This window comes from Rissa tridactyla, chromosome 3 (assembly GCF_028500815.1).
Source record: "Rissa tridactyla isolate bRisTri1 chromosome 3, bRisTri1.patW.cur.20221130, whole genome shotgun sequence".
Classification (NCBI taxonomy): domain Eukaryota; kingdom Metazoa; phylum Chordata; class Aves; order Charadriiformes; family Laridae; genus Rissa; species Rissa tridactyla.
The window spans coordinates 126,070,933-126,083,622 of NC_071468.1; the positions used below are offsets into that span (position 1 = coordinate 126,070,933).

The window sequence follows — 12,690 nt, forward strand, 5'->3', positions numbered from 1 at the left end:
ACCCAGCACCATGACGGGTTGGGCTCCTGGAGGAGAGGAAAAACCAGGAAAAACCTGGTGTCTCTCAGGGCATGGAAGAAGAGAGGAGGTGCTCTATATCATGGGTCTTTTCGGGCACGTGGAAGCTAGAAATTAAAAGCTAGATTGCAGCAGTCATCAGAGACAGGCGGTTTGGCATCTAGCGTGGGATGGAGAGGAGGATTCACTCAGGATGGACCTCAGCAGCGCAGGTTCCCCCGACACCAGCGGAGTCCACCAGCCTCGGCGTGAGGCAGCAGCCCTGAGCTCCCAGGGTCCATGGACGCTCTCTGCCCGTGGCTGGGTGGGTTATCCTGTTCCACAGGGTGGTTTTTCCCTTCCAAGCCACCCCCATTTCTGGGTCGGCTGTTCCCGTCTCCCCGCCTCCCCGAGCTCCAGTGTGGGATGGTGTGGAAGGAGCCGCTGGTGCCAGCGGGTTGCAGAGGGTCTGTGGCTGGGCTGGGCTTTGCAGAGCAGGGACATCTCTCTCCTCCCATGGCTGTACCCTTTCTGTATGGACCATCCAAAGCCTTATTGCCTGCCCCACGTCATGCATGACTTCACCAGCTTGCGGTCCTGAGCACCCTGAGGTCATAAAGCAGGTGGGATGTCCTCTCTTCTTGCCCAACACGTTGGAGTCACAACTAGAAGCAGCGCTCGGGTTTTGTGTAGGATTTGCAGCAGCTCGAGGAGACAAAGCCTCTCCTAGATGCCTCCAGCCTGTGCTTGGGCAATGGAGAACCTGTAGCATGCCTTTCTCCATGCCAGGATGGTTGTGACCGCCGTGGGCAGGATGGCAGGTGGCCATCCCTCCCCACCATCCCCAGGTCACCCCTTAGCACAGCCCTTGCTTCACACTGCATTTCCCATCCAAGGGTCCTCCATGGTTGCACCCATGTCCTCCCAGGGAGAGGGAAGGTCTCCTCCCAGGAGAACGGACCGTGCATCTCCTGCCGTCCCCACCACAGCCTGGCCCAGCCCCTAGATCATCCCCGCCAGGTAGGGCGGGAGGAAGAGCCCCACGGTGCCCAGCAAGCAGACGATGATGAACATCCAGAGGAAGATGCGGTCGATCACCATGGCCACGTACTTCCAGTCCTCCTTCACCTGTGGAGCAGAGAGGGACTGTGAGCGCGGGCAGAGGATGCAGCCCCCCATTCATGAGGAACCCTTGGGGTTAGGAGACCACCGGGGACTTCCTCTGCATCCACTGTTTGCCTCAGGGCAAGGACATAGCCCATATCTTGGGAAATTCCTGGAGCAACAGGGATGTGGGATGGACCTCTCCAGGGAGGTTGCTTGGGGCAGAGCTAACCCCACCTGGGGTTTTCTGAAACCAGATGGCTAAAAGTTGGGGTGCAGCCTCTGAGCTGGGTCCCAGCAGGGCACGCTGGGCCATGGCTGCTCTCCGAGGGCAGGACAGGGACCTCCAACATCCCCGCAACTGGCAAGGACAGGAGCTGGAGGAACCCTCAACCAACCCTGTGGACCAGGCATCTCCCAGGAGGTGGTTGTTGATCTTCTCTCCAGCTTTGGGTCATAGAATCAAAGAATCCTCTAGGTTGGAAAAGACCTTTCAGATCATTGAGTCCAACTGTTAACCCAGCACTGCCAAGCCCACCACCAACCCGTGTCCCTCAGCACCACGTCTGCCCGGCTTTTCAATCCCTCCAGGGATGGCGACTCCACCACTGCCCTGGGCAGCCTCTTCCAATGCTTCACAACCCTTTCCAGGAGGAAATTGTTCCCAATATCCATCCTAAACCTCCCCTGGCACAACTTGAGGCCGTTTCCTCTTGTGCCATGGCCTGTTCCTTGGGAGAAGAGCCCGACCCCCCCTGGCTACCCCCTCCTTTCAGGGAGCTGTAGAGAGCCAGAAGGTCTCCCCTCAGCCTCCTCTTCTCCAGGCTGAACACCCCCAGCTCCCTCAGCCGCTCCTCACCAGACTTGTGCTCCAGACCCCTCACCAGCTCCGTTGCCCTTCTCTGGACACGCTCCAGCCCCTCAAGGTCTTTCTTGGCGTGAGGGGCCCAAAACTGGACACAGCCCTTGAGGTGGGTCCTCAGCAGCCAGGAAACCAACCAGGGGTGCCATCATGGAGGTAACAAGTGTGGGACCCCCTGTCCTCAACCCCCAGCCCTCGGGGGCACCCACTCACCGAGAAGTCAGCATCTTCGGCTCGCAGGTGGTCCGCGATGTACTGCACCCCTTCCAGGGCCTTCAGGATGCTGGGGGACAGCATCAGCCCCCTGTCTGAGCCCGCCTCCTCCTCCTCCTCCCCCTTGGGGGGCACCCGGGGGGCTGAGCCTGCCGATGCCTTCCCAGCTTGGCGCCCACAGCCATAGCGGCACTGGGCACCCTGGCTGCGGGAGCCCGCCTGGGGTATGCGGCTGGGGTATGTCTTCTCCTCCTCTTCCTCCTCCTCTTCTTCCTCCTCTTCCTCCTCCTCCTCCTCCTCCCACTTGTCATCCACATCGGTCTCCAGCCAGCACCGGGAGGTGCTGAGCCTCGTGCCCGGGAGGTCGTACTGCCCCGTGGTCCCCTCGGGGGGAGGCAGCACCGGGGGTCGCTTCATGAAGAGCCAGCGAGGGATGAAGTCCAGGAAGAAGCTACGGACCCAGCGGGGCATCGTGTGGGTGCTGGGGGAGCGGTGGTGGACGTTGAGGACGAACACGGTGATGATGATGGAGAGTGTGACGAAGATCATGGTGAAGAGGAGGTACTCGCCGATGAGAGGGATGACCAGCGAGGTGGACGGGATGATTTCCGTGATGAGCAGCAGGAAGACAGTGAGGGAAAGCAGGACGGAGATGCAGAGGGTGATCTTCTCCCCACAGTCAGAGGGCAGGTAGAAGACCAGCACGGTCAGGCAGGAGATAAGCAGGCAGGGTATGATGAGATTGATGGTGTAGAAGAGCGGGAGGCGACGGATGATGAAGCAGAAGGTGATGTCAGGGTAGATCTCGGTGCAGCAGTCATACTTCTTGGAGTTATAGGTGCCGATGGCATTTATGATGGCCCACTCGCCGCTCTCCCAGTAGTCCTTGAGGTCCACATGGTGCTCCATGTTCTCCAGGTCGATCTTGGCCTTGTCGTAGGTCCAGGAGCCGAACTTCATCTTGCAGTTCTGCTGGTCGAAGGGGAAGAAGGTGACGTCGATGCTGCACGAGCTCTTGTAGATGGCGGGTGGCACCCACTTCACCTTCCCATTGGAGAAGAGGTGTGCCTTCGTCATGTGGGTCACAGCAAACTCCCCGTCGGCACTGCAAGGGTGGGGAGGTGGAAGGTCAGAGGAAGATGAAGGTTTTCCTCCAGGAAATAGAGCCAGGAGCAAACTCAACTCTCAGGGCTGGGATGAGCCTTGATTTGGGGCTGTGGCCCCATCGTGCACCCCTGCACAGTGCTGGGTTCACCCTCCTGGGCATCATCCACAGTATGGAGATGGGTGGGAGTGGGACATGGGGAGACAGATGCAGGCTGATTTGCATCCTTACCAGTGGGGTGGGATGGGGGGCAGGAGGTCTGGGGGGGCTACCAGTGCCAGGGAGCTACTGGAGTGAGATGGGATGGGATGGGATGGGATGGCATGGCATGGCATGGCATGGCATGGGATGAGCTGCTGGGATGGGATGGAATGATGGGATGGGATAGGATGGGATGGGATGGGATAGGATGAGCTGCTGGGATGGGATGGAATGATGGGATAGGATAACGGGATGGGAGAGGATGGTGGATCTGGCCCTAGGGGTGCCCCATCTTGGCAGCACCACTCACTTGTTGTAGAGCACGATGTCGGGGATCCAGATCATCTCGGAGGGCACCCGGATGGAGGTGACATTGTCAAATTCAGCCGGGTCCCAGCGCAGCTTGTAGTCACTCCACTCCTGGAGGGAGACACAGAGGGGAGGGCGTCAGGTGGCCCTCAGTCTGGTGGGAACAAGCTCCCCAATGCCACCTTCCTCCTCCTCCTCTGGCAGCATCCCTCCGAGGAACAGCACCATGGAGGTGCCACCAAGCCCCCCTGGGCAGGGGCTTTCTGCCCCAAATGCTGTGCCCTCCTCCTGCCCTTGCCCCAGAGAGGGAACAGGCAGGCTCCTACCTGTTTCAGCCAGACGTTCGTGGTCATCATTTGGTTCTTCTCATCCTGTTGTGGGAAAGAGGGAGAGATGAGAGGAGACAGTCAGAGAGAGCCCAAGGGTTTGCTGCATCAGTGCATCGTCCCCAGAATTACTGCTTTCACTTTCTGCCCTTCGCCACTGGGGTTCAGCTCCTGGGAGCAACTGATACCAGTACAAGTCCAGGGGAGGTTTAGGATGGATATTAGGAAAACGCTTCTTCACCTAAAGGGTTATCAAACACTGGAAGAGGCTGCCCAGGGCAGTGGTGGAGTCGCCATCCCTGGAGGGATTGAAAAGCCGGGCAGACGTGGTGCTGAGGGACATGGGGTAGTGGTGGCCTTGGCAGGGTTGGGTTGATGGTTGGACTCAATGGTTTCAAAGGTCTTTCAGCCTTAAAGGTCTCATGTCTTCCAACCTAAAGGATTCTGTGATTCTGAGAGTATGTTTCCCCGAGATATCTGCTCACTAGATGGCAGCAAGAAACAGCATATGGCAGCGTACAGCTGAGCTTCTCCGACGACGGATGGACAAATGTCCAGTCCCCTGGATAGGTGGGTGGAAGGATGGGTAGGTAGATGGACAGATGGATAGGTGGACAGATGGATGGGTGGATGGGTGGATAGATGGATAGGTTGATGGACTGGTGGACATATGGGTAGGTAGATGGGTGGATAGACAGATAGGTAGATAGGTTGGTGGGTGGACAGGTGGGTGCACATGGGAGGAATGAGCGAGGGATGGATGGACAGACAAACCCAGAGGTGCCCCGGGGGCAGGTAGACGGTGGATAAGGATATGGCAGGGGTGGAGAGTTGCGGTTTTCCTTGGTGCTCTCCTGCTGTCAGGGGAAGGGAGGGTTTGGGTTGGAGAGAAGGGGTACAGACCCCCCTGCTTGTTGGAGGTCTGGGGAAGGCAGACCAGGTCATTTGTCACCCGCTGGAGGTGGCCAGGAGGTTGCCGGTGCCCAAACCCAACCTTGCACCAGCGTCCCCAAGCCCTGGTATGTCAGACCAGTAGGACCGACTGGTGAAAGGACAGAGTGATGCAGGACTGGGGTCCCCACCAGCGGGCTACGCACCACGTCGATGAGCTGTGCAATGGAGAGCCCGAACTTCACGATGACCACGTCGGAGGTGTTGGGCACCGGCCGCGACCAGCGGTTGTAGCCGGTGAAGAGGTGCTTGAAGAGACGCTCCTCGGCGTGGCTGCCGCGCTGGTCTGGCAGGCAGGAGGCTGCGGGGACACAGGGATGGGGACAGGGTGGGGGAGAGCTCGCTGACCCCCCTTCCACACCCCTGCACCCCACTGGAATGGGGTGGCAAGCCCCCTCTCTGCTGCAGCAGGCAGGGATGCCAAACCCCACCCCGGGATGGGGAGAGGGGAATTAACCCCCTCAAATCTGCCCCACGCCCCTCCCAGGAGCGGAGAGCGGTGCAAGGTCAACCACGCAACGCTGGCTGAGAAAATCCCACTCTTGGATGGCTGAGGTCCCTCTCCCAGTCCCCTCCAGCTGCTCTTACTGGTGCTAACTGGTTCAGCTTTGCAAGGTGGAGGCTGGCACGGTCTTTGGGACCCCTGCAGCCTGCCCAGAGACCATCCCTCGGGCAGGGCTGGGATGAGCACAACGCTCTTTGCTCTGCCTAGAAATTGTTGGCGTTGGTCTTTGGTGCCGTCAGCTCGCGGTGCATCGCTCGGCCGTCCTTGCAGACTGCAGAGCCCCATAAATTTCCACCAGCAAGTCGAAGGAGGCCGAGGGAGGGAGGGAGGGAGGGAGGGAAGGAGGGAGGGAAGGCTTTGTGCAGCGATGTGCAACCAAAGAGATGTTGTACGGGTGGCTCTGCCCTGAAGAAGGATGGGTGCACGACCTCATAGCATGCCCCATGCCCCATGGAAGTTCTCCCCGCTGTGCAGGAAAGCCCAGCAAGGGGTCCCGGTTGTTCTACTTTGGCCAGGGACAATGTGCTGAGCAGCACTGAGGGTCTTAGAGGCATTGGGGAGTGCTGGTCCCAAGTGAAGGGAGAACCAAGATGCCCAGATCCTGGCAGGTCTTGCATTAATGGGGGGGTAGAAGAAAAATCCATTTTTTTTTCCATCCCTCCAACATTTCTAGCTTGCAGAGGATGGATCTGGGGTCCCAGAGGTGCATCCCCTGGGGGGGGTGACCGGAGCATCTTGACACCACCCAGATGCTTGGGTGGACATGAACCCCGTCCTAGCACAGCGTGTGGGGAGGACACCATGCCAGCGTGGAGACTGGGGATGCTGAGGTGCTGCATGGGGGTAAACTGGGAGAGAACTGGTTTTCCATGCACATGCACCACAGCCCCCTCAGCTTCCCCTCCCCTCTCCCCAAATTTATCCTCCCCTTACCCGCCTGGAAGGTGACGAAGCACCAGGCGAAGAGGGGGACGATGCCATGGGACAGCCGCCCCATCCTCCTTGGACTCCTGTCCCGCGTGGACACCCTCCCTGGAGCACTTTGCAAAGCCCCCCGCGAGGGACCAGCGGAGCGATGAGCTGAGATGGTGGTGGGAAAGGATGCTCAGCAGGGAAAGCCACCACAGGGGACCTCCAACGGGGTGTCCTGCATGTCCCCACTGTTAGCAAGCGCTGGAGGAGCCACGGATGGAGCTGGACGTGGGCTCAGCAGGGACACAGCCGGGCCAGGGCGGGTGCGTGGTCTGGGACGCTCTGCCAAGTCACCTGCCCCACATTTCATTCCTGGAAAGACAGCGAAAAGCGGCACCGTCACCACGATGCCACCACGGCACGGGTCTGGGAGGTGCCGGACCCGCTGTGGTCCCCTCAAAGCTGCTCCCGGCCGCGAGCAGGGATTGGAGCTGATCCGAGCTGCCACCGTGGCAGAGCCAAGGGAAAATGTCCCCAAAGCATCTGCTCCTGGTTGACTGAGCGCTCCTCGGGCAGGCAGGGTGCGATTCTGGGCAGTGTCAGTCACAGACAGACAGCTGGACCCCGTGAGTTAAAGCGAGGGGTGTCTGTCCCCATGGTGACACCCATGAATGAGTAGCAGGGATGGAGCCCAGTGCTCCAAACCTTACTGGAGCGACCAGAAAACAACTGTTTTCAACCATCCCTCTGCCCTCCCCAACTCGGAGCTGCTTCGTGCCCTGGGATCCGGGGAGGGAGAAGGATCTCGTCTGCTCCAAGAGACCGTGCTGCCCCAAACGGGCTCTTGGGGCTGGTTTCTCGAGGAGCACTCACTTCTGAGAGGAGGGATGATCCTTTCACCATCCACCCTCATCCATCCATCCATCCATCCATCCATCCATCCATCCATCCACCCATCCATCCATCCATCCATCCATCCATCCATCCATCCATCCACACATCTATTGATCCTTCCATGCATCCATCTACCTATGCACCCACCCCTCCATCCATGGATGTGCCTGGTTCCCTTCCCCAGCAAAGCAAATCTCTGCACGGGGAGGAATCCCTTGCTCTGCAGAGGCCCCAAAATCTGCTCCTTCTGACAAGGTGACTCTTCCACCCTTGACCCGTGTCCCCAGGAGCAGCCTCCCCTCTCCAGGAGGCAACTCCTTCCCTCCCCAAAGAGAAGGAGGTTCCCAGCCCAGCACCGACGTTGCTAAAAAAGAAGCTCCTTTAGCTTAAATTCCTGCCTTGCCTGATAAAGCCACGAAACCCCCCTGAACTCGTCATCTTCTCCGTGGTTTTCAAGTGATTAATACATGGATGGCGGAGGGGGTGGGAAACGAGAGGAGAAACACACGGCCACTGCGCTGAGCTGGAGGGGAAATTATGGATGTGCCTCTCTTGGCTGGGAAATCTAAATATACTGGAGAGTATGGGGGGAACCGGGGGAGCTGCGCCTGCTCCAGGCTTGGTTATAGGGTCACGCGAGTGGGGTGTCACAGGTTCCCCAAAGCCCAGGCAGATACTGGGGAGGGGAAGGAGGTGCTTTTGGTGATGCAAAGCTGTGCCTGTGTGTGGCAAAGGGGGTTTGCGGGGGGGACACGGGTGGAGAGGATCCCACGCGGGACACGCACCCATGGGTGGCAGTGGGGATGGGGATGGGGATGGGGATGGACAGGGACGGGTAGGTGGGTGGGCTACAGCCCTGCCGCCTCTCCCTGCCTCCAGCCCGTGTCCCTGACGGATTTCCCATCGCTCGGTTGGGATGGGAGCGTGCTGATGCCGCAGCAGGGATGGCCTCCCCCCGGGGGGGGCACCTACCTGCCTGCAAAAATGCTGCCAGCTGGTACTTGCCGACCACGTTCCTGGAGGGATGCAGGAATCTGCCCCGTGAGGATGCTAAAGGCTGGACCAGAGGATGCCCGTGACCGCGGCAAAGCTCTCAGCATCCCGACGTGCGGTCAGGGAGGCAGCGAGAACAACTCATTTATTTATTGGATTTTAAAGGCAGACAGCAGGGGATTTTTGGATTTTAGATGAGAACTTCATGCAGAGCCGGGAAACTTTCCCTGCTGCACCCTCCCCATCGCTCCCTGACCGTCCTCGGCGCTCTGCAAACGGCTTTAAATCGGATATTTGCAGAGGAAAACAGCTTCTCTCCTTCCCACCCAGCCTGGACCCAAGGAACCCCCTTACCTGCTGCAGGGGGAGCAAGGCGGGGGTCCCCAGAGCCCCCCCGTTCCCTCTACCGTGCCGGGGTTGGGATGCTGTGCTGCGCAGGGCTCCGGCGAGGACTGAGCTCCGGCGAAGGATGTCTCGGCTCTTACTCGAAGCGGTGGCGGTGACGACAGGGGCTGGGGGAGGAGGGAGAGCCGTGCCCAGGCAGGGAAGGAGGGGAGGCCGGGGGGACAAGGGGGAGGAAGGCTGGGGGGGTAGGAGGGGGGGTACCAGCTCCCCTGGCCCCCCTTGCGTTGGCAAAGCTTCCCTGGGTTTGGCAAGGGCTGGATTTGCCAGGGTTTGCTCAGGCTTTTCCAAGGCATCGCTCGTCTTGGGGAAAGGGAAGGGGATGTTGGGCTTCATGGGTGAGGATGAGGAGGGAGTGGGAAGGGGAACAGGAGCCCAAGTGCTGTGGAGCGGCGGAGCCGGAGCACAGAAGGGGGCACGGCAGGGGGCATCGCAGGGGGCATCGCAGAGGGTATGGCACGGGGCATCACGGGGGGGGCATTGCAGGCATTATTGCAGGGGGCATTCCAGGGGGCATTGCAGGACACCGCACCGGGCATCGCACGGGGCATCGCAGGAGGCATCATAGGGCATTGGATGGGGCGTCACACTGGGCATCGCAAGGCACTGCATGGGGCATCGCAGGGGACATCGCAAGGGGCATCACACGGGGCACTGCAGGGCACACTGCAGGGGGCATCAAGGGGCACTGCAGGGGACGTTGCGCAGGGTATTGCATGGGACATTGCACGGGACATTGCACAGGGCACCGCACGGGGCATCGCATGAGGCACCACAGGGCATGGGGTGGGGTATCAGACTGGGCATCGCAGGGCACTGCCTGCGGCATTGCAGGGGACATCGCGTGGGGCGTTAAAGGGCGTTAAAGGGCATTGCACAGGGCATCACCATCACACGGGGCATCACACGGGGCATTGCAGGGGACATTGCAGGGGGCATTAAGGGACATTGCAGGGGATGTTGCACAGGGCATCACACGGAGGCATTGCATGAGGCATTAAGGGGCATCGCATGGGGCATCACGTGGGACATTGTATGGGGCATCACACAGGGCATTGCATGGGGCATTAAGGGGCGTTGCAGGGGACGTTGCACAGGGTATTGCAGGGGACGTTGCACAGGGCATCACACAGGGCATGGCATGGGACATCGCACAGGGGATCGGAGGGGCCATTGCAAAGGCCCAGCCTCTTCCAGCCGTGGGGGGAAGCAGGGGGCTGCTTGCCCCACTCCCCATCAGACCAGGGTTTCCCCGCTTGCCCCGCAGCCCCAGGGGGGGGTTTGGTGCCAACCTGCCCGTGGGCAGGGCAGCCCCAGGGCACGGTGATGTCCCCTGCTTGGGGGAGAACGGGGTGCAAGGCGCAGAGCTGACCCCGGGCAGTGCCTGTCCCCGTAAAACCCTGCCAGGGTGGCAAAAATGGGAAAGCAAAGTCAGGGCAACACCCGGCATCTCTCCCAGCATCGCAGACCCCGTCCCCCTCCTGTCCCCGGTGTCCCACCCAAGGGGATGTGGACAGGGATGGGGACAGGGATGGGGACAGGGCTATTTTGGGCAGGAAAGGTGGTTCTCCGATGGCAAGAGGATGGGAAACCCGGAGCTTCCCCACCTCCTGGGCCATGACCCAGCCCTCTCCCCAGACCAGCCTCTCGCCTTCCTTCCTGCTGGCAGATCTAATGCGCGACCTTCCTGCCAACGAAGGCCAGGACTGTCATTTCCAGCCCTGGGGGACCTGCCTGGCCGTTCCCTTCCCTTCCCCTGGGAGATAAACGGAGAGGCAGCCCCGGGCATGGAGGGCACCTGAATGTGCTGCTCCCCCCGGCTTCACTGCAGGACCTCCATCCTGCTGTCCATGTGGCTGTCCCCACCATCAGAACCCCCATCCTGCACCCATGTGGCTGTCCCCACGATTGGGACCTCCATCCCACCCGCACCCATGTGGCTGTCCCCAACATCACGACCTCCATCCTGCTGTCCATGTGGTTGTCCCCACCATCTGTGGGACACTGAATACCAGTAATCCACGGGGAAGAGGACGGCAGAGCCAGCACCCCGCCATCCCACCCACCCCAGCAGCAGCCGATGCCAAAGCCAGGCAGATATTGGGTTGTCCCCTCTCCAGCCCCACACCCACGAACGTCTCACCGATGCAAAGCCTCATGCCGGGGTGATCCAGATGCCTCATCGACGTCATTATTGCATCAAACCACCTCACTTTTTTAATCATCAGTGTCACGATCGCATCGAACCACCCTGGCGAACCTCCCTCGCCCCGGAGACCCACGCTGCAGCCAGCCCTGGAGAACCACCACAGCCACCCCGTGCCACGGGGCAGAGCCCTCAGACCAAAGCCACATCCCCGAGGGCACCTGCGAGGCCGAAGGGAGGGTGTTGGGTGTTGGATGGACCCCTGAAGCTGGGGAGATGGGTGCCAGAGGGACGGGGAGCGGCTGGAAATTGCAAGGAGATCGATGGGGGCCCACCAGAGGAAGGGAATTAGGGAGAAGGATGAGTCGGGCAAGAGTTAATCAGGGAGGAAAAAGACAACCAACACTGATTTTCCAGGGAGGAAGAAAGAGAGCGGGCTGCTGGATGGAGGACTGAAGGCTGGGGGGGTCGGGAAGGCTGGGGGGGGGGTCCGTCCCCTTTGCCGGGTTCCTGCTCAGGGGCTGTTGACACCGCAGAGAACCTCACCCGTCCTCCTTGTCCCTTTGCCGGCGGAGGATGGAGAGAAAGCAGACGCGGTGATAACGCCGACGCCGGGCCGAGCTCAATGCATCTTTATTTCCCTTTATTTCTCCGGCAGAGCTGCCGCCGCCCGGGGGTACCCCCGCCTCTGCCCATCCTCAGGGGGCACCGTGGGGGTCCTGGGTGCCACTGGCCATTCCCTCCACGCCCCCCCCCCACCCCGGGAGAACCTCCGGGGCTTACAAGCACACCGGGACTTTCTGCTTCCAGCTGGTTTTCCCGCTGCCCGAGGCTCAGCGGGGTGGGAGCGCGGGAGTTGCCAGCTGTGATTTATCGCCCGTTATGGGCCGGATCATCCCCAGCCGCTCTCCCGCCGCCCCGTCCCCTCCTCCCTGCCCACCCGCAGGGGCCCAAACTCCAGACCAACCTCTGCTCTTATCGCCCCCGGGGCAAAAAAAGACTCTTCCAAGCCCGGACAAGGCGATTCCCAAGGGCGAAGGATGTTCTGCCTACGCCGGGCAGGCAGCGATGCTGCTGGACCACCGGCAGGATGCAGCCGAGCCTCAAATTGTTGGGGTTCGTTTTTAAGACCCTCTGGGGAGCCCCAAGAGCCCAGTTCATCCCTTCAGGGATGGGGTAGCTGTCGGCACAGGGCGGGGGGGCACTGGCTAGTGGGGGAAAAAGGGAGCTTGCGGGGATAAAGAGCTTCCCGGGAGGAGAGAAGGGGGGCAGGGGCGTGCTGGGGGTGAGAAGGATGGGGTTTTTCCCCCTAGCACGGGGCTGGGCACACGGGGTGGCGCCAGGATCTGCTGCGTGATGGCAGAGCTCCTGCGGGATGAATGGATCGAACGCTTGGGGGTGGGGGTACAGGCATCGCGCGTGCAATGGCATCGCGTGTGTGATGGCATCACATGTGCAATGGTATCGCATGTGGGACGGTATCGCGTGTGTGATGGCATCACGTGTGCAATGGCATCGCATGTATGACAGCATCACATCTGCAATGGCATTGCGCGTGCAATGGCATCATGTGTGCAACGGCATCACATGTGTGATGGCATCACACGTGCAATGGCATCACGTGTCATGTGCAATGGCATTTTGCGTGTGAAGGGACTGCGTGTGTGATGGCATCACATGGTCGAAGGCATCACGTGTGTGATGGCATCACATGCACAATGGCATTGCGTGTGCAATGGCATCATGTGTGTGATGGCATCGCATATGCAA

General features: G+C 60.4%; 1 protein-coding gene across 1 annotated transcript; it reads right to left on the reverse strand.

The window, feature by feature from the left end:
* Positions 1-999: 999 nt before the first annotated feature.
* CHRNA2 (cholinergic receptor nicotinic alpha 2 subunit) lies at positions 1,000-6,570 on the reverse strand. The gene is made up of 6 exons (XM_054195401.1): positions 6,507-6,570; positions 5,215-5,369; positions 4,118-4,162; positions 3,793-3,902; positions 2,177-3,281; positions 1,000-1,125 (listed from the first exon to the last, which is right to left on the reverse strand). Exons 1-6 carry the CDS (start codon positions 6,568-6,570, stop codon positions 1,000-1,002), a joined length of 1,605 nt encoding a protein of 534 aa, XP_054051376.1.
* Positions 6,571-12,690: the final 6,120 nt, after the last annotated feature.